At 34.5% G+C, this 23518-nt stretch overlaps 1 protein-coding gene across 2 annotated transcripts in view; it reads right to left on the bottom strand.

Annotated features, from left to right (window-relative positions):
• Positions 1 to 6416: 6416 nt before the first annotated feature.
• The window catches only part of LOC100376630 (transmembrane protein 198-like), a 43701-nt gene continuing 26599 nt past the window's right edge, over positions 6417 to 23518 (bottom strand). Inside the window, exons 3-7 of one of the 2 annotated variants that reach the window (XM_006819026.3) lie at positions 18791 to 19015; positions 13422 to 13985; positions 12331 to 12411; positions 11280 to 11410; positions 6417 to 10384 (exon numbers count right to left, since the gene is read on the bottom strand). In XM_006819026.3, the coding sequence (XP_006819089.1) occupies positions 10223 to 10384; positions 11280 to 11410; positions 12331 to 12411; positions 13422 to 13985; positions 18791 to 18965 (1113 nt within the window). In that variant the 5' untranslated portion in view covers positions 18966 to 19015 and the 3' untranslated portion in view covers positions 6417 to 10222. The remainder of the gene's footprint in view (positions 10385 to 11279; positions 11411 to 12330; positions 12412 to 13421; positions 13986 to 18790; positions 19016 to 23518) is intronic. The other variant, XM_085501310.1, reaches the window with a different exon arrangement.

Genomic DNA, 23518 nt, shown 5'->3' with positions numbered 1-23518 from the left:
ATTTACTCAATTATTTAGCTTCTATGGCACGGATAATGATGTATCGCCAATTTGGACGATTAAAATCGTACATGGAAGAAACGCGCAAATTAGAAGTTGTCGATGTTTGTCGGGTGTTTATTCACGAGATTTTCACTGAGGCTTTGTAGTAAATGTAAATGAACCACAAACCACTGTGGTGTGGAATTTCATGAATATATCCAATATATCGAATGTTTTTATACAGCGGAGACCGAGAATACGAACATTAAAGGGCGATGGTCGTCGCGCCGCGTCCTGTTCCATATGGGACTCATAGCGACGTATACAACGCATGCAAAATACATTGTTTGTTTACATGAAATGCGTACACGCGCTGCGCGACGACCACCGCCCTTTAATATACGACAATTCGTTGCATGACTAATTATTAACCACAGTATATCAAATACATCCGATATGAATGTTTTAAATATGCATGGATACTTCGATATATCGGATATATACGATATGAATGTTTTGAATATGCATGGATATTTCGATATATCGGATATATACGATATGAATGTTTTCAATAAGCATGGACACTTCGATATATCGGATATATACGATATGAATGTTTTCAATATGCATGGACACTTCGATATATCGGATACATACGATATGAATGTTTTCAATATGCATGGATACTTCGATATATATCGGATACATACGATATGAATGTTTCGAATATGCGTGAATACTTCGATATATCGGATATATACGATATGAATGTTTTCAATATGCGTGGATACTTCGATATATCGGATATATACGATATGAATGTTTTGAATATGCGTGGACACTTCGATATATCGGATGCATACGATATGAATGTTTTCAATATGCATGGACACTTCGATATATCGAATATATACGATATGAATGTTTTAAATATGCATGGATACTTCGATATATCGGATATATACGATATGAATGTTTTGAATATGCGTGGATATTTCGATATATCGGATATATACGATATGAATGTTTTGAATATGCGTGGATAATTCGATATATACGATATGAATGTTTTGAATATGCGTGGATACTTCGATATATCGGATATATACGATATGAATGTTTTGAATATGCGTGGATACTTCGATATATCGGATATATACGATATGAATGTTTTCAATATGCGTGGACACTTCGATATATCGGATATATATGATATGAATGTTTTGAATATGCGTGGATACTTCGATATATCGGATATATACGATATGAATGTTTTGAATATGCGTGGATAATTCGATATATACGATATGAATGTTTTGAATATGCGTGGATACTTCGATATATCGGATATATACGATATGAGTGTTTTGAATATGCGTGGATACTTCGATATATCGGATATATACGATATGAATGTTTTCAACATGCGTGGATACTTCGATATATCGGATATATACGATATGAATGTTTTCAATATGCGTGGACACTTCGATATATCGGATACATACGATATGAATGTTTTCAATATGCGTGGACACTTCGATATATCGGATACATACGATATGATAGTGAATGTAATAAATATTCACAATTCGAAGCGGATTTTCTTGACACGAACTTGCCACATCGGAGCTATCCTTCGGTTCCCTTCTCGGTAAAACACTCGATCCATCGAATATATTCGATATATTGAAACTATGTACTTGTATATCCAGGGAACACATAGAATCAATATTCATATTCTTTGTACAGAATATTCTGCATAATACGTAATTAGTATCCTATTAGTATTTGTTCTAGGTAGATAAACATTAATATTCCGAATTCATTTGGTATTCGCCTGGAATTTAATATTAATATCATGGTAATGCTTATATGAATATTAATTAGCGTCAATATATCGATTTTCTTTCACGGAGACCGACAATATGAATATTAATTTCACAACAATATTTATTAGTATCAATATATCGGATATATTGGTTGTCTTTAACGAATCAGAAACAATATGAATATTTCATTGAGCTTCATTTATATTCGATATATTGTGGTTCAAGATTAATTCATGTGATACATTAGTTTGATATAAATATTCACCAATATATCCGCAGTATTGATAAATACATAATGTGATTCCGTGTAATATATCGATGGTATATATCCGATTAATTTGATATAACAGGTGCAGTCAACGAAGCTGTTCGTGCAAAAAGGTGTTCGCGAACGTTTTTCTGTGGGCAGGCAAAATTTAATTTAATCAGTGGGAGGGAGAAAAATTTGACTTAATATTGTGGGGAGTGGGTGTGGGTAATGCATTTTTGGAAGTGGGCAGGCAGAATTGTTAACATATGGTGGGCAGACAATTATAACTATCAGTGGGTAAAGGGGAACTTGTGGTTACAATATCGGGAGGGAGAATATAGAGATAATACCCGTAGAATACAGATGAATCGTCAGGTTGCCAGATTGGGTCAAGCGAGGTCAGTTGTGTCTTTGATATGATGAACGCCACTAAACAGCGAAGAGTTCAGTGCGACGAAGAAGCCGACAGGATAACATTCGTCCATCAGTGATCAATCGAGTTTTATATTTGTTGATATTAGTTTCTTTTGTTGATAAATCAACGTCTGCCCTTATATGGGAAACATGTGGGTGTGGGCACGCCAATTTGACAACATTATGATTAGATGTTGACAAAAAGTAATTAAATTCAAAATAATAATTAGCAAAAACAAAACAAATCCCGTACACTACTTGAGGTTTAATGAAATATGCTGAGTCATGGCTGAGGTATGCTTGAGTATGGTTTGAATATACACATAAAACATCAAGTTGAAGAATTAACTGCATGTAGGATTGAAGTAGGTTGAGCTCTTGTACAATGAATTTCGAAGATGTGTAAGAACAGGTGGAGAGAGGGCTCTGAAGACCACTACCCAGTGGGAGGGCATTTTTTTGCAGGCACTAGTGGGAGGGGAGGTAGCGAGAGGGGTGATGGGTGGGGAGAGGGCAGCGGGAACCAAGATGCAGTGGGAGGGCATTTTTTGACCTTAGTGGGAGGGGAATTACGAACAGCTTAACTCCTCCCCACCAAATTTAAAAACGTGTCAAATATCGATAAAAAGTATGTACATGATGGACAATTATTAATAATGACGGTTTTGGAAAATTTTGCCGCCGGCTGCACCTGATATAACACTTTCCCTGTTGATACAGCAAAAAGCTGCGGGCCCGAACGTTGTTTAATAGAACTGTCAAACTAGTAGTTCAGCACACCCACAAAACAAGACAAGACAACCAATACCATAGGTTGCGTTCATAATTACAATGTTGACTTCGTGGCATCATATACCAGTTCTTAATCTATTCATTAAAACAATTTTTCATATTTTTGACAAAGAATACAGGTCTTCGAGGCTCGTTTTCACCAGTTGAATTGCGCCACCAGCGACCGCATAATGAGTATTGTTGGTACCTGCGTGTTCCCTTTCGCTGGTTCCCGCCTCCAGTGTCACGGCGTACCAAGCCACAAGAGGTCGGTTGGCTGGTTCCCGCCTCAAGTGTTATGGCGTACCAAGCCACAAGAGGCCGGTAACTAGTAACGGTTCTGGCATTCTGATTGGTACATCACTTTCTCGTTGCTTGTTTCATTTCCCTTAGTTACCTGACGTCAGCGCTTACGCTCGTGGCCGTTCAGGGGTTTCCTTTTGCTTTCGAAAGTTGGGCGAATAAAAATAATTGTTTCTGTTGTTATAAATTTGCACAGAACATATCAAATCTGTAAATCTAAGCAGGCAGTATGTATGAGCATGGCTTTATTGTAGCATTACAGACACGTTTACGCAAAACGGAACTTGGAATGTTTTCAAATTACGTCACCCAGTTGCGTTCCTTCCGGCCGACACAACACGACACAACGACCTGCGTCCTACCTGCCATTCGCAAAGGACGCCGGGAACCAGCGAACGTGTTCCCTATATTAGTTATTCGGTCTTCGCGGACTGCGTAATATTGATTACCTGCACTAAACGAATCGCTAGGCTAAACCATTTGTTGTGGGGAGTGGCAGCTTAGAAATGTGCACTCTAACACGCCGTCCATGGAGATAAAGTCTTCGGGCAACTGAAAAAAAACGACACTCGGGAAAAATAAATTCAAGCTCTTCGCTTTCTGATTACAAAAATATAGTTTTCATCTTCACTTATTATTACACCATCAAATGCGAGTAACTTAGATTAACTTCCTGGGTAAATAATGGTTTAAACTTCACCAGAGCTAGCTTTCAAAAAAAACATTTTTAGGACCTCAAGTTAACACATTGCGTGTTTCGAGTCTTCATTCCCTAGAATCTCGTCGAAAAATCATAACTGAGTTGAAAGTCCCAAAAAAAAGGAGCTGATTCAACCAAAGACAGTAGAAGAAAATCTCTTTCACTGTCTTTGATTCAACCACACTCAGAATGGTGATGGTAATTTTGAAAAAGGTTGACCACAATGATCCACTGTATAGAGCAGCTGTGGGTAGACCCATAGAGCTAAATAGAGAAGAAAGTGAACTCACACTGATGCTATTGTTATCATGAATTCTGCCGAATATTTGCTCCGCAACGGGCTTTATCTGGGATTACCAGACCAGAATTTCCAATTAACAGTTTTGCATAATTACAATTGAGTATAAAGAACAACAGAAAGCCGAACATGGTGAAGACAGTTTTAAACATTCTGCCGTAAACTCCAAATGACTTGTTCTTTAGCAAAAACTTATTAGAAAAAAAAAAAAAAATATTCACCGTTAGTATTTAACGATAGCATAGAAAACATCAACTTCAATTACAGAAATAGTGAATTCAAAACTTTATATCCGACCATGGTGTTGTATAAATATTGCGTCTGGGTGCTAATTTCTTTGATTTTAGACAGACGCAAACCTAATGTTTTCTACTTTTTCGAAAGCACAGTGTGTGATATATAAAGTATTTCTACGGCAATTGTATCAGTGACCATACTGTGAACTAGCATCGGGATGAAAGGCAAAGCTGCACTTTGTTACGAGTTCCCGATTGACCCATTCCAAAATTCCTGGCATCGTCGTTCTCATGAAATTAACAGTGTCCGTGTTCATTTGAGATTCACATTTATATTCGCGTGATGACAAAACGTCATCAAATTATTTTTATGTTGTTTACATTTCTGTTGAGATTTTAAAAACTACAAATATGATGTATTTTCCGTCTTTTAGATCATATACAAAACAAAATAAAATTAGCTCAGAACAGAAGACTCAAGTAAAATTAGAATTTGTTTTTACTGCCCTTTTTTACCTTACATAGAAGTAAGAAAGCTCCATGCAATACGTCAGTTTGTCATTTTAAAAACGTTTTTGTTATTAAAGTTTCACTCACAAATTTTGATTATTACTATTTCATGTTTTCTCGTATTCAAATGAAACTCTTGAATACTTTTTCGTAGCCGAGGTTAGTTAGTAAATGTGACACAATAGATTCATATTCGTGAAACAAATATAGCGCCGCCAACGTCACATTTTACAAACACTAAGTAAAACAGTGCAACAATTAAAATCTTGTGCTTCATAGATTTAACCCGACGATGTTTTGAGTCAGATTGAATTTAGGTGAGTAAAGTTCTGACTTAAAATTAAAATATTTCACTACAAGCTGGGTTTGACAAGAAGTAAAACATATTTAAACAAGCAGCCTGTCGACTGAGATAGCTCCGCTGTTAGCCATGCACATTTCAATTAAGAACTGAAGATATCATTAGAAAATAAACAATATGTCTAGTATCAACGCAATCAGACTCGTGGTTTTTAACAAGAAGTCTAAAATATCACTTTTTACCAAAAATGACAAAAATATTCACCAAATTTAGAGAATTAACGATATCATCACGAAATGAAAAAATCTGAGAGAGGTCCACATGTTGTACATGTACCTATATAAGTAATATCAAAGAAATCGTTTTTCAACAATTAGTCGAAAATATAAATTTTGACCGAAAATGACAAAAATATGAATAAGGCCCAGTTTTAAAATGCTTGATTTAGATAAATTGTCAACATTAAAATGGTCGCCATCTTGAATTGGGTTATCAAGTTTAAACATGGCCAATGATTGGTCAAGGCATTAAGAGATTAAAACAAAATGGCCATCGGTTGGCCACTTTTGAATCTGATATGAAATACAAAATGGTATGCATTAAGGTCCAATAATCTTTAATGTTTGTACCAAGTTTGTGAGACCCATCCAAAAATGACAGATCCTATTACAGAATAGTAGAAATGCTTGATTTTGATGATTTTTTAGCACAGAAATGGCTGCCATTCAGACATCTTAAATCAGATCATGAATGCACATGCATATATCCCAAGATGTTTGATGCAAATGGGAAGTTCAAACTAAGCATACACAGTCAATATCATGGTTAAAATTAATATTTTTATTTTACAATTAAAATCCAAGATTGGAAATGTACATGGAAGTAATGAATTTTGGCACACATCTTTGACAAGATTCCCTCACATACAGAATATGTGATTAATATAATTTGTTCTTGAACTCCTAACATTGTGAGTCATTACAATTTTTGTATACCAGAACATCCTAACAAAACTGATCGTAAATATAACATGAAAACACACTGTTGATTTATAATAATAAAATTGTATTGTCAGCAAAATTAAGTTTGCGGCAATTTGACATGTCAAGTAATCTGCATAAACAATCTATAACAATTACAATATTTGCAAGATATCTGAATCAGCAGTTACTTCCAAACATCATCAATTACAGCATCCAGCCTCTAAATCTCATGCAGGCATTTCTCTTCATTGAAATTAAAATCGATATTCAATGTGAAAGATTTCAAATTAGGATTATTCAAAGATGCAAACCATGCATTCTATAGCCAGTAGGACTCGTCCCGTTTGGATTCAGGAGACAACTATTTTACACATGTTTCCTCTACAATTAAGCAAACATTGAACATTTTTGTACTCCCTAGGTTAGTTGTCTGTAGCATGCATTTGAATAAATTAACTTTCGATCAGTACAATTTACGAATGCTGTAATATTTAACTGTGAATTTTAATTTTGTACAAGTTACCTAAAATTGAAAAAACTTTCAACTAAGTTTTGCCAACAATACAACTTTCAGAGCTCCTTAACTTTAGTCTTTTTATAAATATCTAGCTTCGTTAGTCAATATTAATCAGTCTTCTAATTACATCTTAACATTAACTCCAAATATTAACCACACTTATTGACTGGAAATGGACCTCTTTTGCAGAAACATGATAAAACAATAAAATGTTGTTTAAAAATTTGTGATAAAAAAAAAAAATATTAAGATGTGCTGCCGAATATGCTACTGAAGTTCGTGGGCAAGCAAATACTAAAATAATTGTATCAGATAGTAACAAGTACTAGTACACCATCTTTAAACAACGAGAACCCAACTTCAGTGACATTACTGATTCATACCCAAGCACATCAAACCCAGAATAATTTATTGAAATATGAAGAGGCTGGCACCAAATTTGGCAAACATAACCAGGGCTTGTTTTTTTTTTCAATGCCACAAAAAGAACTTCTTATAAACACAAATGAAATAAAAAATAGAACAAGAGAATGCTGAAGTAAAAATATTAAATTATTAAGAAAAATAAATTAACTTGCATTGGCTTGTGCAACCTGTGTAAGCGCTCTTCATGTCACACTAACCTGAACGTGATATTATTTGGCAACAGACCACAAGCAAAATACAACGTATAAAATGATAAAACTAAAAATCCTAAGTTAAAAAGCCAAAATTATATATTCAGTTCTACGTCTGCTGTACATTTGCACAATCTATCGAGGATCTGTTTACATCTCTTCAAAAGTAGGAAATATAATGTTACATAAGCTCATGATAGAACAGAGTATGGACAATTTTCAAGTTAAAAAAAAAAAGCTTCTAAAATACACATGTATTAGCCCTGTAATAGAAGTTGTTTTACTGGTCATAATGGTAGGCGAGTTTTACACCACTAAATGAATTTAAATTTTAAATTGAGCCTTAAGCCATTTACAAAAACAGACCATAACAAGGAGGTAAAGACAAAAAAACGTTTGCATTTCAGACAGTGACATCAGTTTAGTACATGAGAAATGGCGTGAAAATTATTGTGATCTTGCACGCGATTGGTGTTGGCATGGTTTCGGAAGAACAGTGATGTTGCTCTAGTTTTGAGAATGCAACAAAGTTGCAAAAATTGCATTTAAAGATTTGGTCAGTAGCAGGTATTTAGGAATGTAACTATGTACTCACTGTAAACTACCGGTAATGTAGACTGAATCTTTATTTCTAGGCGTGTGACGAGTTACACTCGACGAGACTATCCCATAATGTGTTACTACTTTTAACTACACCGACTCAAGCTCGACTTGTCTCTCTACATTTATATTTGAATATCAGTCAAAATTCTTGTGCACACACATACATACACTGTATTACTGTACTAGCAATCTGTAATGTACAATTGCTACTGATTCAAAAGATGCAAGAGACCAATGTTTTTTATGAATTTCATGAATCTGTGAAAATTGAAATATTTTGTAGCAATGAAAATTTCTTTGGGGGTACTTACGACACTGAGTGTCAGTGAATCTTGCAAAATTGAATGCCATTTAATCATCAAGTCGTGAAAATTTCTAGCAGCGAAAAATTAAACGATTCACAGAACATTCGAACATGCGATTCAAAATCTGAATGATTTGAGTTACAGATCTGTCCGAGCACAGCAAAATTAAGTAGGCTGCATCAAAAAAAAACTTCTATTTTACAAACACTATGAGCTCGTGCATGAGACTGTCTCTCGGTAAACACACGTACACAAAATGCAAACTACCATCAGACTCTAACCAAATCATGCTGGTAAATCACAAAATGTACTGCGTACCGTAGTTCAATAAAACTTTGTAAATGTTTACACGTGATACACTACACAATATGTCTAACACCACAATTTTAGAATACTAAATACAAATGTATCGTAGTCTTTTCACCACCAGTTACCTTATTTTATCACAAATTAACAAAATAGTCTTGTGTATATTCTGCCCTTTTCTTCAGAAGATTGGAACAAAAATAGCCAAATATTTTGAGTAAAAACTGAAAATTTACTAAAATTGTGTCTGTTGCCCCCCCCCTCAAAATTTGGCAAGAAAGACAATGTTTTGTAAGATAAGGGTACACACAACTTTGATATCCATGTACTTGATATACTATTCTGTGTCGAACATATTTCTGACCAAAGGTTTGATCGCATAAACAGAAATGAGTAAGATTGTCATATTTAATTAAAAATGCAAAACGTATGTGATGTTTCGTGAATGAGCAAAGGCACTAGCGAAACAGTTTGAGATGAACACTAAACAGTTCTTTCACTGAATCACCTCAATGTGCATTACATTTCTAGAAACGTAAGTTTATCGAGCACTTTTATAACAATTTCGCAACTCTTCTCTTCTCGTGAGATCTTCAACACATATGACACCGTTTGCAAACCCTTATCTTATTAAACCCTTGTACAGCTAATACACAAACGATTTTCACATACACGCAAAGTTATAGGGTCCTTAAACAACTAGAAATTGTTTTTAACAGGGTCAGACTTCTTTGCATGACATAAACATTAACTTTGTAAGACACAGATACAGAACCGACAGTTAAACGAGTCAAAAACGGACAAAGACGTGTCCCATTTGTTCAAATCGCTGTTTCATATTCATATATATATATAATATATATATGTATATGTACCACTAGAAGTTACGAAAATACTGAACTGATTTCCTTTTGCTGGTTTATCAGGAATTGAAGATATTGTTAACAACAATAAATACACTGAGCATAAATGTATAATGAATGACATAATCCCAGTGTTCACATGCAGGTTTCTTTATAAAAAATTAGGTGAGCATTTAAAAAAAAAATGAAGTTTTTATTCTTGCACCATTATGGCAGAGCTAAAAATGACATAAGTCAAATAAAAAAAAATTATAAAAACTGTAAATAATCACAGCATGGGACACTCATATGTAAATAAACATTATAATTATTTCAACAGCCCCACCCCACCCATGCAACAAGTCACAAAATCCAACTGAGCTTGCTTGCTGTAGATGGCTGGGTGCAACCATTTTCAGAAATAGGGATGATGGATATAAACTGAGGTGCATCTACACAGCTGCCGCATTAGTATCTGTCAGTGATGTACATCCTGTTAGCTGTACTTGTAGTTGAGTTTCCGATATAGAAGGGGGTGTGGGTGCCAGGTGCGTCTTGGATGCTATCTTTTTCATCTCTGGAGAAAGCTGGCTCTGTATACTTTGTAAATATGCCTGTGTAGAGAGATAGAAATTGGTAGATCAGACATCAGACCCCTTGATAGCTGGACATGTAGGTGTAAGTGGCGCACTCGCCAGTCGGACGACATCACACCTCACTAACGCCTGACAGAATAGTGTATGTCTCATCGACAAGATCAGTAATGCAAATTCGCAAAGTTCACCACGCCTTCTTGCAATGAGTTTCAATGAATATTTATTTTGGTAGTCATGGTAACACCATCAATCAAAGCCGTGTTTGCATTGTCAGCAAAAATCACAGACTTTTCAAAAAATGATAAACATTGGGCGAAAATAAACTCTGCTGTGAATTTATACTCTTTGGGGAAGTGAAAACTACATCTTTCTGTCAGGTGTTGCGTTTGGAGCACTGCAAAGGGCACAACTCATGTGACCTTGTCAGGCTTACCCCTTCAAGGCCAAAGTCAGCTACTGTAAAACCACTTTCATTTAGCAAATTTTCAGAGAAAACCTCAAAATTATGTAGTAATCACAATTTCTACAACATTGGAGTCTATTTATTTTTATCTCCCTGAAAAATTTCTAGCAGTGACAATTAAACCATAAAGCACTATAAATTATTTCCATATTTTATAAATATTTTAATTATCTAAACTTGTAGCCAATGAGAAATAATGTCTATTTGGCCCAAAATTAACAAAGAAAAAAAAACAAATTTTCGGTAGGAAAAAAAATATGGTGTACATAAGGATTAGGCTGTTGTTAGGACGTCATTATCCATTCATTTTGGCTATCAGTGGAGATTTCCAGCAGACAATGTATTAAAAAAAGACATTTACTTCTTCAGTTATAATACAAACAAAAAATGTAAGTAGACACTACACCACTACGACATCAGTGAGCGAAAACAACTGGGTCAAAAACTGACCTGAGAAACTACATCACCATTGAATCTCCTAGTTTTATACACAGTTCTATATCGTTGATGCCTTGTTTCACGAGCTTCACGTTGCCGTATTTTAGCTAGTTCAACTCTTTTGCGCTTTGGGCTAGCAACAACTGAAAAAGAAAGAAATAAGAAAATGCAAATAAGTTATGAATGAAAGTGGGTTGAGGTGATTGGATGATGGATTATTTATTAGCTGTGTGAATAGCGGAACACCAATACAGTCCAACGAGCGATAAAAATGTGCTATCGTAAAAGTAGCTACATATATATCACCTTTTAACATGGATTGCCACCAAATAGCTTAATTTTGCAAATCCAAATTCCATCTCATTTACATGTAAAGTATTTTTAAACTCAAGATACAGGTATAAAAGATTAAACCTATTAATAGATCTTGCGTTATGCATGAACTTGAACGTAAAAACAAAACAAACAAACGTCACAGCATGTAGTGACGGTGAAACATGGCATATGATTTGACAAGTGCAAAACTATTTTTGGGATATTTCCACGCTCAATAATGTGCAATATACATTTGATGATGGTCAACACTATATTCCTCGCACAGAGATCGGCATTCCAACAATGAGCTATACACATAAGGGAAATCAAATTCAATATCAAATCGTTAGATTTTTGTGACAAATGTTTGTTTCATGCAATACGCAAGATGAAATGGCTAATTATGCGCACCAAAGTTTTCAAATCTTGCAATTATGCCAACGATCTTTTCTGAGATTTTCGTGAAACAAATTCGTGCAGACACACATAGAGACAGACAGACAGACACTAATTCAACAACACTTTTAATTTATGCTCGGAACACATACAAGTCTAAAACTAACTAAAAATTTGAAAAAAATATCAGCAATTCAATTCAAATATGTATTCATAAAGAACACTTATGTACACAGTTATTGCATACATTACCATGATTACACAGGATACTATACGGTACATGCAATTGAGATAAGATAAAATATGGGGGGGGCAGGATTTTTTTGGGAATTTGTGTTAATTGTGTCCAAACCTGTTTTAACAGTTTCCTTTTTAGTTGGTGTGCATGGTAAACAGCCTGTGATGATGTTAAAAAGAGAATTGGAAGAGAGAGCTGGGAGAAAAAATAGAGTCTTGTCAGATGCATCCACATGTTAAAGACATTTTGATGTTATTTTGAAAATGCAAAAATAGATTTAACATTAGTAACTTGGATTGTATATGTTGTCACTATAGGCAGGTCAGCATGAATGAGGTCACTATAGACAGGTCAGCATGAATGTGGTCACTACAGACAGGTCAGCATGAATGTGGTCACTATAGACAGGTCAGCATGAATGTGGTCACTATAGACAGGTCAGCATGAATGTGGTCACTATAGACAGGTAAGCATGAATGTGGTCACTATAGACCGGTCAGCATGAATGTGGTCACTATAGACAGGTAAGCATGAATGTGGTCACTATAGACAGGTAAGCATGAATGTGGTCACTATAGACAGTAAGCATGAATGTGGTCACTATAGACAGGTGAGCATAAATGTGGTCACTATAGACAGGTCAGCATAAATGTGGTCACTATAGACAGGTCAGCATAAATGTGGTCACTATAGACAGGTCAGCATGAATGTGGTCACTATAGACAAGTCAGCATGAATGTGGTCACTATAGACAGGTGTATAAAATTGGTTGATATAGGTCTGTATACAGTCTGTTTACAAATGTCTATAATCAGAATCTATACAAGTTTTATATAATCAGTAAATATATGTCTACAATAGACACAAGTTATGATATCGTGGGTGATAATACCCAGGTAAATAGATATGGGACTGATATGGGATAGAGAATAAGGAAATCAGTGAGTAGAGTAAATTACAAAATATTAAATATACAACATTTTGGGCTTAAAAGTGTTATTGAATAGTTCATAGGTAATAGCATAAATTGGTTTATGATACAGATACATGTATACAATATTATATAAAATTATATCTATATAATAAGGAAATGGATAAGGTACGAGATCAACAAGAGTCTCATCACAGAGCCCAAGAAAAGTGACTGAAAGGTCAGCTAGGTTAAGAAATATGAAAAGTGACAAAAACATATTGTTCAAACTTACCTTCATGATGGTCGTAATTTTTTCCAGTGATTCTGAACTGGATGATGACTCCAAATAAAAACAATAGCGGCCATACAGCTAAAATAATCCAACTAAACCAACATACAGGAGAGGAGTTCACGGCCGTGAATCGATCCCACACATATTGCACCATGTCAAATTTTTCTATATAGTAGTCGACACTTGTTGTGATCATGGCACCCCCGATTAACGAGGTCGCAAGTATCGTACATGTCTTTTGCCACTGTAAAGTCACAACGGCGAATAAAAGTCCAGTGCCGAAGAGTATTCCAACTGGAATCCAGAGATTCGACGGGTGCCAGAATTGTTCTAAGGCAATGAGAATAGCTGACGCGAGGAAAAGTCCTAAGTGGAAACCCGTCATGAAGAGACCGACGTACTGTACTAACATGGTAATCATTCCACAAAGTACACCAGCTCCCATGGCAATGCCAGCATTTAATGCCGGGGTGAGAAAACCTTCTTCGTTGCAGATGGCGTAGACAAGAATAGAACCAAAGATAAAACCAATTAAAAATAACACTGCTTTAAAACATCTGTAACCTGTAAGAAAAATATAATTTATGAGAATACAAGTTTCTATTTGTCATAAAAATCAAGCAGTAGCAATTTGTGTTCCAGATACATGTATGAGGTTTGTCGGTACAGTAAATGGATAAACCAACCTTCTTGGGAACAGCGCCACCTAGTGTCCAAATTGAAGATGATGAACCAATGCAGTAGTATAAAGAGATACAAGTATACACTGGTATGTAAAAAATGTAATTATGTGTTTTATAATGATTTTTATAATTCTTTCATTTTGAGCATAACCTTTTTTAAGAATTGAAATGGCTAAAATACTTTTGACACAGAAATTACCTTAATTTCACTGAATCATACTGTGAAAGTCTAAAAAAAAATTTATCTAAATTGTGTGTTCTGATCATTTTTCAATTCAAAATGGCCACCATGAGCAAACAAATTCATATACCACCATTTTTTATTTACTCTTATTTACCAACAATTTGATGGACCTTCTCTCTCTGATTTTTGAGTCATCTTCATAGTAAAAATGTTCCATCATACAATTTTATTCAGTTACATATGGTGGGGAAAAAAAAAACATTTATAAAATAATTGAAACAAATATTTCACTCCCATTTAAATGGCCACTAACGACTTTAACTGAAATGTATCAGGACCCCTTGCTCAGACAATTTTTTTCAATCAGTTTTGCCATATTTCATCAAGCAAATGAGAAATTCACATAAATTATAGAAAAAATACATAAAAGTGTGCAAAATACTACACTAAACTTTTTAGCGAGAAAAAATTATGAAATTGAATCAATAGATAGCTTGGAAGAAGTGTATTTTTCACATCACAGAGGTCAGAGGTCAGGGGTCCTTTATCATGTGACACTTAACCAAACACATTACTGTAATCTTGAATGATTTCATAACGTAATGTGACATTAGCAGGAAAGATGCCAGCATGGTATACTGCCGACAAACAAGTCTACTTACTCAATCCAATAGAGAGCGACACAAATTCCATTAAATTACATTTTCAGAATACTTTCCAACAAGAGATAAGATATGTAATGCTGTCAACTACTTTATTTTCCCAGGAGAACAAAATTTCCACATATTTTAAGAATCAGAATTTTTTTTTAAAATATTGCAGCAGTGAACATTCCAAAATACAATGTAGTAAATTTTCTGAAATTTTGTTTGTACTAATGCTAATTAAATTTAAGAAATAGCAATAATTTTGAGCGGTGAACATGGTGAATTGCGCTGCGCATGTTGTTCATATCATGTAATACATTGTGATGAGAAGACTAATCAATATGTAATACACAATAGGTGACAACATAACAAATTAGATGGCAAATTTAACGAGACACCTGAATTAAAAGAGATGCGCGATGCAGTAAAGATCCTATCATAATATTCTCTGTAACTGTTAAACATAGCACCCATGGGTGTAGTAACTTTAGTGCAATATGTAACAATTAATTTTGACTAAAAAAAACAAAACTCAGTAATACTGGCATGGAAACCAGTATATAAATCAAATGTGGTTGACAAATGTTGGTCTTGCATTTTTGTTAGAATAGTAATAATTCTGCAAACGTGTCAAAGACGTTAACAGTCTACATTAATCATAGTTTAAGTAGTTTTATAACACACTAGGACAACTAAAATTGCCATTTGGCTTTAACAGACTACTGTAAATACCGGTACTGTAAAACATGTCTTTTTCAGCTAGAATTTTATTTCAGCTAATCTGTGATTTCGTAAGATGGCGCTAATTTAACAGAAAGTATATACTGGTACTCACAGTGACATTGTTGCCAGTTTAGCTAAATTAAGATTCTATTAATTAATTAATTAATGCATGGAGTCAAATTTGCAGAAAAGGCATGAAATATTGGAAATCTGTGAAATCCATGGAAGCTTTTAAGCAGTTGTTGTGTTGAACTATTCACCACCAGTTTTACAAAATAGTCTGCACTTTCCTTCAGAGAATTGAAACAAAATTAGTCAAATTTTTTGAGTAAAAACTGCAAATTGACTCACATTTTGTCTGTTGGCTCCAAAATTAGGGTTCAGTTCTAAAAATATTGAAAAATATGAGAAAAAAGTACAGACAAAATTGGGTGGTAAAGTCTGGTAATGAAAGGGTTAAAATGAATTATAGATAATATGCTCTACATTCAATGCTAAAAAAAATACACAACTTTAAAACATCTGTTGAATTGTATTTCACACGATATTTAAGTATCAGCATTTACATTGTGTCTACAATACGGTTTTTTGAATAACCTGTTTAGGTATGAATCATGTGACAGGACATGCCTACTTGAATTGGTTATTACAGTCACAGTCCATTGAACTTTTCTATTTGTTCTGTCACTCTGGAGGCTTGGATAAGGAAGGAAATAGTTATCATAAAATCAGTCTATACCGGTAAGTCAGTCAGCTATATCTCCTCTACCAGCTGCTCAGATTTTAGACAGATAATAATTCTCATTGATACAATAAATGTATTAAATTGGCAAATTCCAGAACACTAGCTTTAATTGGTTGGGAATTAGGATTAGTGGTTGCATGTGGAGGTGGACAGTGGTTGCATGTGGATGTGGGCAATGGTTGCGTGTGGAGGTGGACAGTGGTTGCGTGTGGAGGTGGTCAGTGGTTGCGTGTGGAGGTGGTCAGTGGTTGCGTGTGGAGGTGGACAGTGGTTGCGTGTGGAGGTGGACAGTGGTTGCATGTGGAGGTGGTCAGTGGTTGCATGTGGAGGTGGGCAGTGGTTGCGTGTGGAGGTGGGCAGTGGTTGCGTGTGGAGGTGGACAATGGTTGCGTGTGGATGTGGACAGTGGTTGCGTGTGGAGGTGGACAGTGGTTGCGTGTGGAGGTGGACAGTGGTTGCATGTAGAGGTGGACAGTGGTTGCATGTGGAGGTGGACAGTGGTTGCATGTGGAGGTGGACAGTGGCAGCATGTGAAGTTGGCCAGAATGCTTATGGTAGAAACAAACATAGTTCGACATACTGCATTATGGATTTGTTCAGGTGCATGGCCAGAAACTTGATGGAATCACTAATTTCCCTATGATGGGATATCCCTATAACCAATGAGATCTTTCAATCATCGTTGGGAACACCCTATTACCGGTGGTTCATTGATCATGATGAAGAAGCTTGTTTATCTTCATTAAAATTGCATACAAAGAATGACATTTTTAAATTCTAGCGGATAAAATGTTCATTAAGGGCCACATTTTGGAACAGTCTATTCAAAATACAAGATCATTAATAGTATTGAAACTGACAGCCCAATAAAGTGAAAACCAATTTTCAAAGACAAGCAGTACATCATTAAATCGAAAACTTGGTGCATAGGCAATACAAATGGAAAACAACTACATTGTATTCCTTGATTAAGATTTCTAGGCTTGTTATGACTCTTCACAGCTGACTTATAGTATGAGTTATGGTTGTTATGTTTGATGTTGGGATGTACAAGTTTATTTTATTCTGACATTTTGAGTTGGATCTCATCAAACAATGGTGTGCATCAAGTTTGCACATGATTGGTAAAGGTAAAAACAAAATAACGTGCATCATTCCAGTTTTGGAATGGCAGAAATGCTTGATTTTGATGAAATTTTAGCACAAAAATGGCCACCATTTGGCCATCTTGAATTGGATCATGAAATGAATGAAGGTCTATGTCGTCAAAGATATGCAAGGTATTTGTGAGGTTAGAATGTGATCGGACCAGGCATGTGCAAGATACAGCCGGAGATCTACACACATACATACACACAGAGGTCAAAATATATGTCCCCGCTTTCAGACTGTGTCAGAATGGGGACTAATAAAATTACATCATATTAATAATATATTTTGTGTAAAAGTGATCAGGTTTTTGACAAAACTAGTCAAAATTTTTTTATGTCAAAACAAATATTGATAAAATGGCTTACTGGTGAATCAGTTTATAATACAACATGCACCATTACATGCTAAATTATCAAAATTTGTGTATTTTAAAAACTCTTATGACAGAAGTTACAAGTAGTCAAGTTTTAAGATTTCTATTATAGATGCCCACATCTAGTATCAAAATATCATACTTTAATTAACAATAATTTTTGTATCTTAATTTAATTACAATCAATCAATCAAATTAAATAGTCTGTACAAAGTTCAATTAAGGCCAGGAAGAGAGACAATCAAGCCATGTTCATAAGACCGGCAACAGTGGATTAGATTGCAATGTAGAAAAACATATTAGCTGAGTCTGATGTTTGATGACAGTGCTGGAAATTTAACCCTGCTTTCACACACTATTCATACTTTGTGTATATTTACAAAACAGTTAATTAAAGCTCCCTGTCACTTGCATTATTTTTGTTTTTACACTTTTGCATTATCAAAGGTAGATGTTATTTAGAGGAGAGGCAGACACTGTCCTCCCTACCTCTCTCACATAAAATATACTTCTTTATTGAGCCCTTTGGTCACCATATTTTGTTCCCGTCCAAAATTTGAATTTTTTGCACATTTGTATGTATTTTTCTGTAATTTATTCAATAAATTTAGACCAAATGAATATATAATGATATTTTGCTATTGGCTAAAACTATGGATCAAAATTGTGCAAAAAATATGGAAAAAATGATGTGGATGTTATTTTGTGCACCCGAAGAGTTGAATACTCAACAGATCTCCTCTTCTCTTCCCTCCTCCCCTCCTTCTCGTCATCATGGATAACAAGAATCAGATTGTCATACCAATCATTATGAATCTATGGAAAACTTCAGAAAGTGATAAAATAACCACACTTTACTCACCGAAAAAACAGAAAACAATACCAAATACAAACGATAAGGCACAGATAACAGCAGTGGCAATCTGGTAATCAAACGACAGCTTCTCACATGGTGAGGTAGTTTCGGTTGGAACTTCTGTTGCGATGTCCTGGCGTTCAGTTGCCAACGACATCAACATTTCTTTCATGGAGGCCATGGTTACGATTCAATACGTGATCAAGTCACAATAACCTAACAGCTACATTTCTGAAATAAAATAGAAATTAAACATAATGATCAAAGAGTCATTGCAAAATTTATCTCCAAATAAAATGAACTGTCAATGGTTTATGTGTAATAATAAGGATAAATTATAAATTAAATGAGATGAAATTACTGGAACAATGAGCAGACGAATGAGAAAACGGGTGAACATCAGTGACATCGGTTATCAATCCTGTTTTATAACTCAACAATAACGATCAAGCAAGTCTATAATGGGTTGCGTACTCCCACGTAGATAATTGCATTTAAGCAGACATACTGATAGACACAACATGTGATATTCCTATCAAAACAACTAATACACACTAGAGAAACGATATCATTTAAAATAATTCAATGGAACTAGATAACTAAACCTAACATCCTGAAGGTTTGATACAAGAGGAGGATACATTATACACTATTCTCAGGTGGATATACCTTCTGTTAGGTTCATACAGAAAGATAAGTATTAAAACAAGCAGCCTATCGGCTGAGATAGCTCCGCTGTTAGCAATGCACATTTCAATTAAAGAACTGAAGACATTATTAGAAAATGAACAGTATGAATAGTATCAAAGCAATCGGACTTACGGTTTTTAACAAGAAGTCGAAAATATCACTTTTTACCAAAAATGACAAAAATATTCACCAAAATTAGAGAATTAAAGATATCATTACAAAATCAACAAATCTGAGAGGTCCACATGTAGTACCTATATATGTAATATCAAAGCAATTGCACTTGCGGTTTTTAACAAGAAGTCGAAAATATCACTTTTTACCAAAAATGACAAAAATATTCACCAAAATTAGAGAATTGAAGATATCATCACGAAATGAACAAATCTGAGAGAGGTCCACATGTAGTACCTATATATGTAGTATCAAAGCAATTGGACTTGCGGTTTTTAACAAGAAGTCGAAAATATCACTTTTTACCAAAAATGACAAAAATATTCACCAAAATTAGAGAATTGAAGATATCAACATGAAATGAACAAACCTAAGAGAGGTCTACCCAAGGGACATATACACCAAGTATCAAAGCATTCAGGCTTGTAGTTTTCAAGAAGAAGTCGAAAAAGTAAAACATTGACACGGACGACGACGACGGACGACACCGGACAATCACTCATATGATAAGCTCCGCTCGACAAAGTCGACAGCGGAGCTAAAAAAGGTACATGCAAATACGCATGTATTTTTCAGTGTGCTGATTGGAGGCACGTAATTACAGCACTTGTAGAACCACATTCGTACATACTGATGTCACAGTGACGAATAACAAATAGTTCTTACATTCGACAGAGAGATCATTTGGTTCAACTTAGGTGTGAATGTTATCACAATGAGCTGATAGAAGATAAGATCCAAGTTTTATAAATACATTATTCACATCACTGCCTGTATGATAGCCATACACATGTATTAGTTGTCACTGTACTCAAGCTAAGTTGACAGACCGCATATTACACAATAACCATATTTGTTAGTCAAGACATGCTGTTTACAAGCAGGCATTTCTGTGAGTAGCTTGCGGCAAACTCACAACAATTGCATCAGAAACTACGTACTCGCTGTATTTATTTCACTGGGGGAGAAATTAATGAGAGCAGTTTAGAAATAAACATGATGAATGGTATATAGGTTACTGGTTACATGAACTTTGTACAGCGGTATTAAGCCAAAAGAAGTCAAAGAGTGACTTAGTATCTCAACACAACTCCAATACTTGCACAATTCAAATGTTTTGTTTGTCTGGACTACTGAACTGTGACAAATAGTTTTATCTCTGCAAGTCTCAACCAAACACACATTGCACTAACAATTCTCTCTAATGAATGATTCAACAAACATTTTTTGCAAACTTTGATTTTCCATAAATTAAATTTGCTAAATTAAATCATAGTAAACTTGGAAATTACATTCATTTTTTCACGAGCAAATCTGTGAATTTAAAAAAAACAAAAAACAAGACAAAATTCATCCAAAATTTTGTAACACAAGTTGGTTAGATATCATTAACATTGATTTCTTAGTGCAGAATGAAATGAATGTGGGATACTAAAAGGTTGTCATAGTGTTTGTGAAGGAAAAAATATTTGATAAAAAAACAAAACAATGATTCTTAAAACAAAATCCATTAAAAAGAGAAAACAAACCCGCCTACCAACTCTCGTACTCAATTCACCGGATTAAGATTGAACCTTTCTATTGTAAAGTTGGTTTAAGGTAGAAGCATACTCATGATTTCAAATACTCAGAATTTATTCACATTCCAATAAGTTGTACTTCCGAGCAAAAGGATATTGACTTGTGACCTAGGCTGAAAAATTATATATTGTAAATGGTGAGGTACCTTTTGTTGGTCTCAATTATTTTAAAAATCTGGGTTTTAAAAAGTGGCAAAAAATGTAATGGAACTGTTCTAAAAATAGAATTTTTGGAAAAATATTAGGACAAGTTTCTCAAAAAATATCACTAAAATAAGACGAATTGATAATAAAATCATCCATATGAAATCAGCATAGAAATTCTAAATATGCAGAATCAACGAAAAAGCTTCCAGAAGAAATCCCACAGTGAATGTGCGTTGCTGACGTTTTGAAACATTCGGAGTGTTCGGGGCTTTGTTATCCAACAGCAAAAGCCATTGGTCTATGGGGGTGGTACAATAGAGTAAAAGTAAAATAAAGCATCTAGGTAGATCAATGTACAGCAACACAATGTCAATACCATGGAATGGATAAACCACATGGGTTAGCAATCATCGGATGACATTGCTGTTCCCTTATTGACATTTCGAGACAGACAAAGTCAACGATTGTGAAAGAAATACCCGGTAGTATCAACACTCAAAAGCCTGGTTCTATGATCGCAGCAAAATGGACTACACTGTGCGGCACTGGTCACGAAAGGAAAACAGTGACACTCACTCCTTTGATTCTTCGCTTGGGGAAAAAAACAAATTGGAAATGCTTGATATTATACAACATTTGTATGTTAATTACTTTATAGCAAAACAAATCATGATTAAAAATTTAATATAGTATGGATCTACAGATTAAAAACATACTATAATTGCATATGATGGATTGGAGGACACTGTCAACTGGCATGGCAAATCACAAAGCACACACACTGCTGGATTGCATACATAGTACGTGTACTTTCATGAATATATATATGTATATTGAAATACATCTGTATAAAATTGTAAGTATCAACCAAAACGAAAATTCAGCCACACTATAAAAGATGTGCACATTTCAGTTAGCAACGAATACATTACGTAGCATTTCATGTAGAAATACACACAGCCAGTCATATTGAAAGTGTGAATAAATATAAATTTCAACTCGCCATGATATTAAAATGCCGATATCAAAGTTATACATACCTAAAAAAAAAAATCAGCTTGTATAAATCAGAATATCGTTAGACACACTAAGGAATAGACTATACAAGTAGCTCTCACCTTCGGCAATGAACACACATATGCGCTGACCCAATTACATACTTATCTCTTGTTTCCTACATACTCTTGACTATATAATATTGTGTTAGCACTACATCAAGTGCTGGAGGTTAGAATTACAAATCAAATTTAGTTACACCTTATTCTGATAAAACTGTTAGTTTCTATGGTAGCTATTAACAAGCTCCTTCTCCGCTGAGATAACTCTGCTGTTCAAAACGCACATTTTCATTAGAGAATTAAAGATATGATATGAACAAGTCATGTGTAGTAACTATATGTATAATATCAAAGCAACCAGACTTGCAGTATTCAACAAGAAGTCGAAAATATCATTTTTTACTAAAAATGATAAAAAATATTCATCAAAATTAGAGAATTGAAGATATCATTATGAAATGATCAAATCTGAGATAGATCCACCTTAGATACCTATATGATGCATAATATATCAAAACAATCGGACTTGCGGTTTTCAACAAGAAAATTTAACTTTTTAACAAATATAGAGACAGCAGAGCTCAAAAGGCATGCATGGTTATGACAGCAAATTTATTACAATCTATGATCTCAAATGGATTAAGAGATTTATACTATATCAATCATGAAAAATATAAACCAGAAAAATATAACAATTACAAATAACTGCATACATTACTCTTTCCATGAACCCATGTGGTAAATACTGTAGACACTGAAGATACTGTAGAATACTTTACTTTCGCTTGGAATTAATTTTCACTATTTTCGCTGAAAGAACGATTCAGTGAAAATAAAATCCAGTGAACTAAGTTTTTTTCCTATATTTTACATTAAACTTGTCAAAAATCAGTGAAAATAAATTCCCTACAAAATACCCAAATAGTCTTTTCAGCAAAATTAATTCCAGCTAAAATAAAGTATTTTACAGTAGTCTATTTTGTAAGCGTGCATGTTTGAGTGCTAGTTGTATCATAATGGATGTGACGGCAAAGCTATGGGTTAATCGTTTTATTACTATTTCAAATACTGTGAACTTGTGAGTA

This window comes from Saccoglossus kowalevskii, chromosome 7 (genome assembly GCF_978046115.1).
Source record: "Saccoglossus kowalevskii chromosome 7, keSacKowa6.1, whole genome shotgun sequence".
Lineage (NCBI taxonomy): Eukaryota > Metazoa > Hemichordata > Enteropneusta > Harrimaniidae > Saccoglossus > Saccoglossus kowalevskii.
Note: the sequence above shows the minus strand (reverse complement) of the source record. Positions and strands in the feature narration are given on the sequence as shown.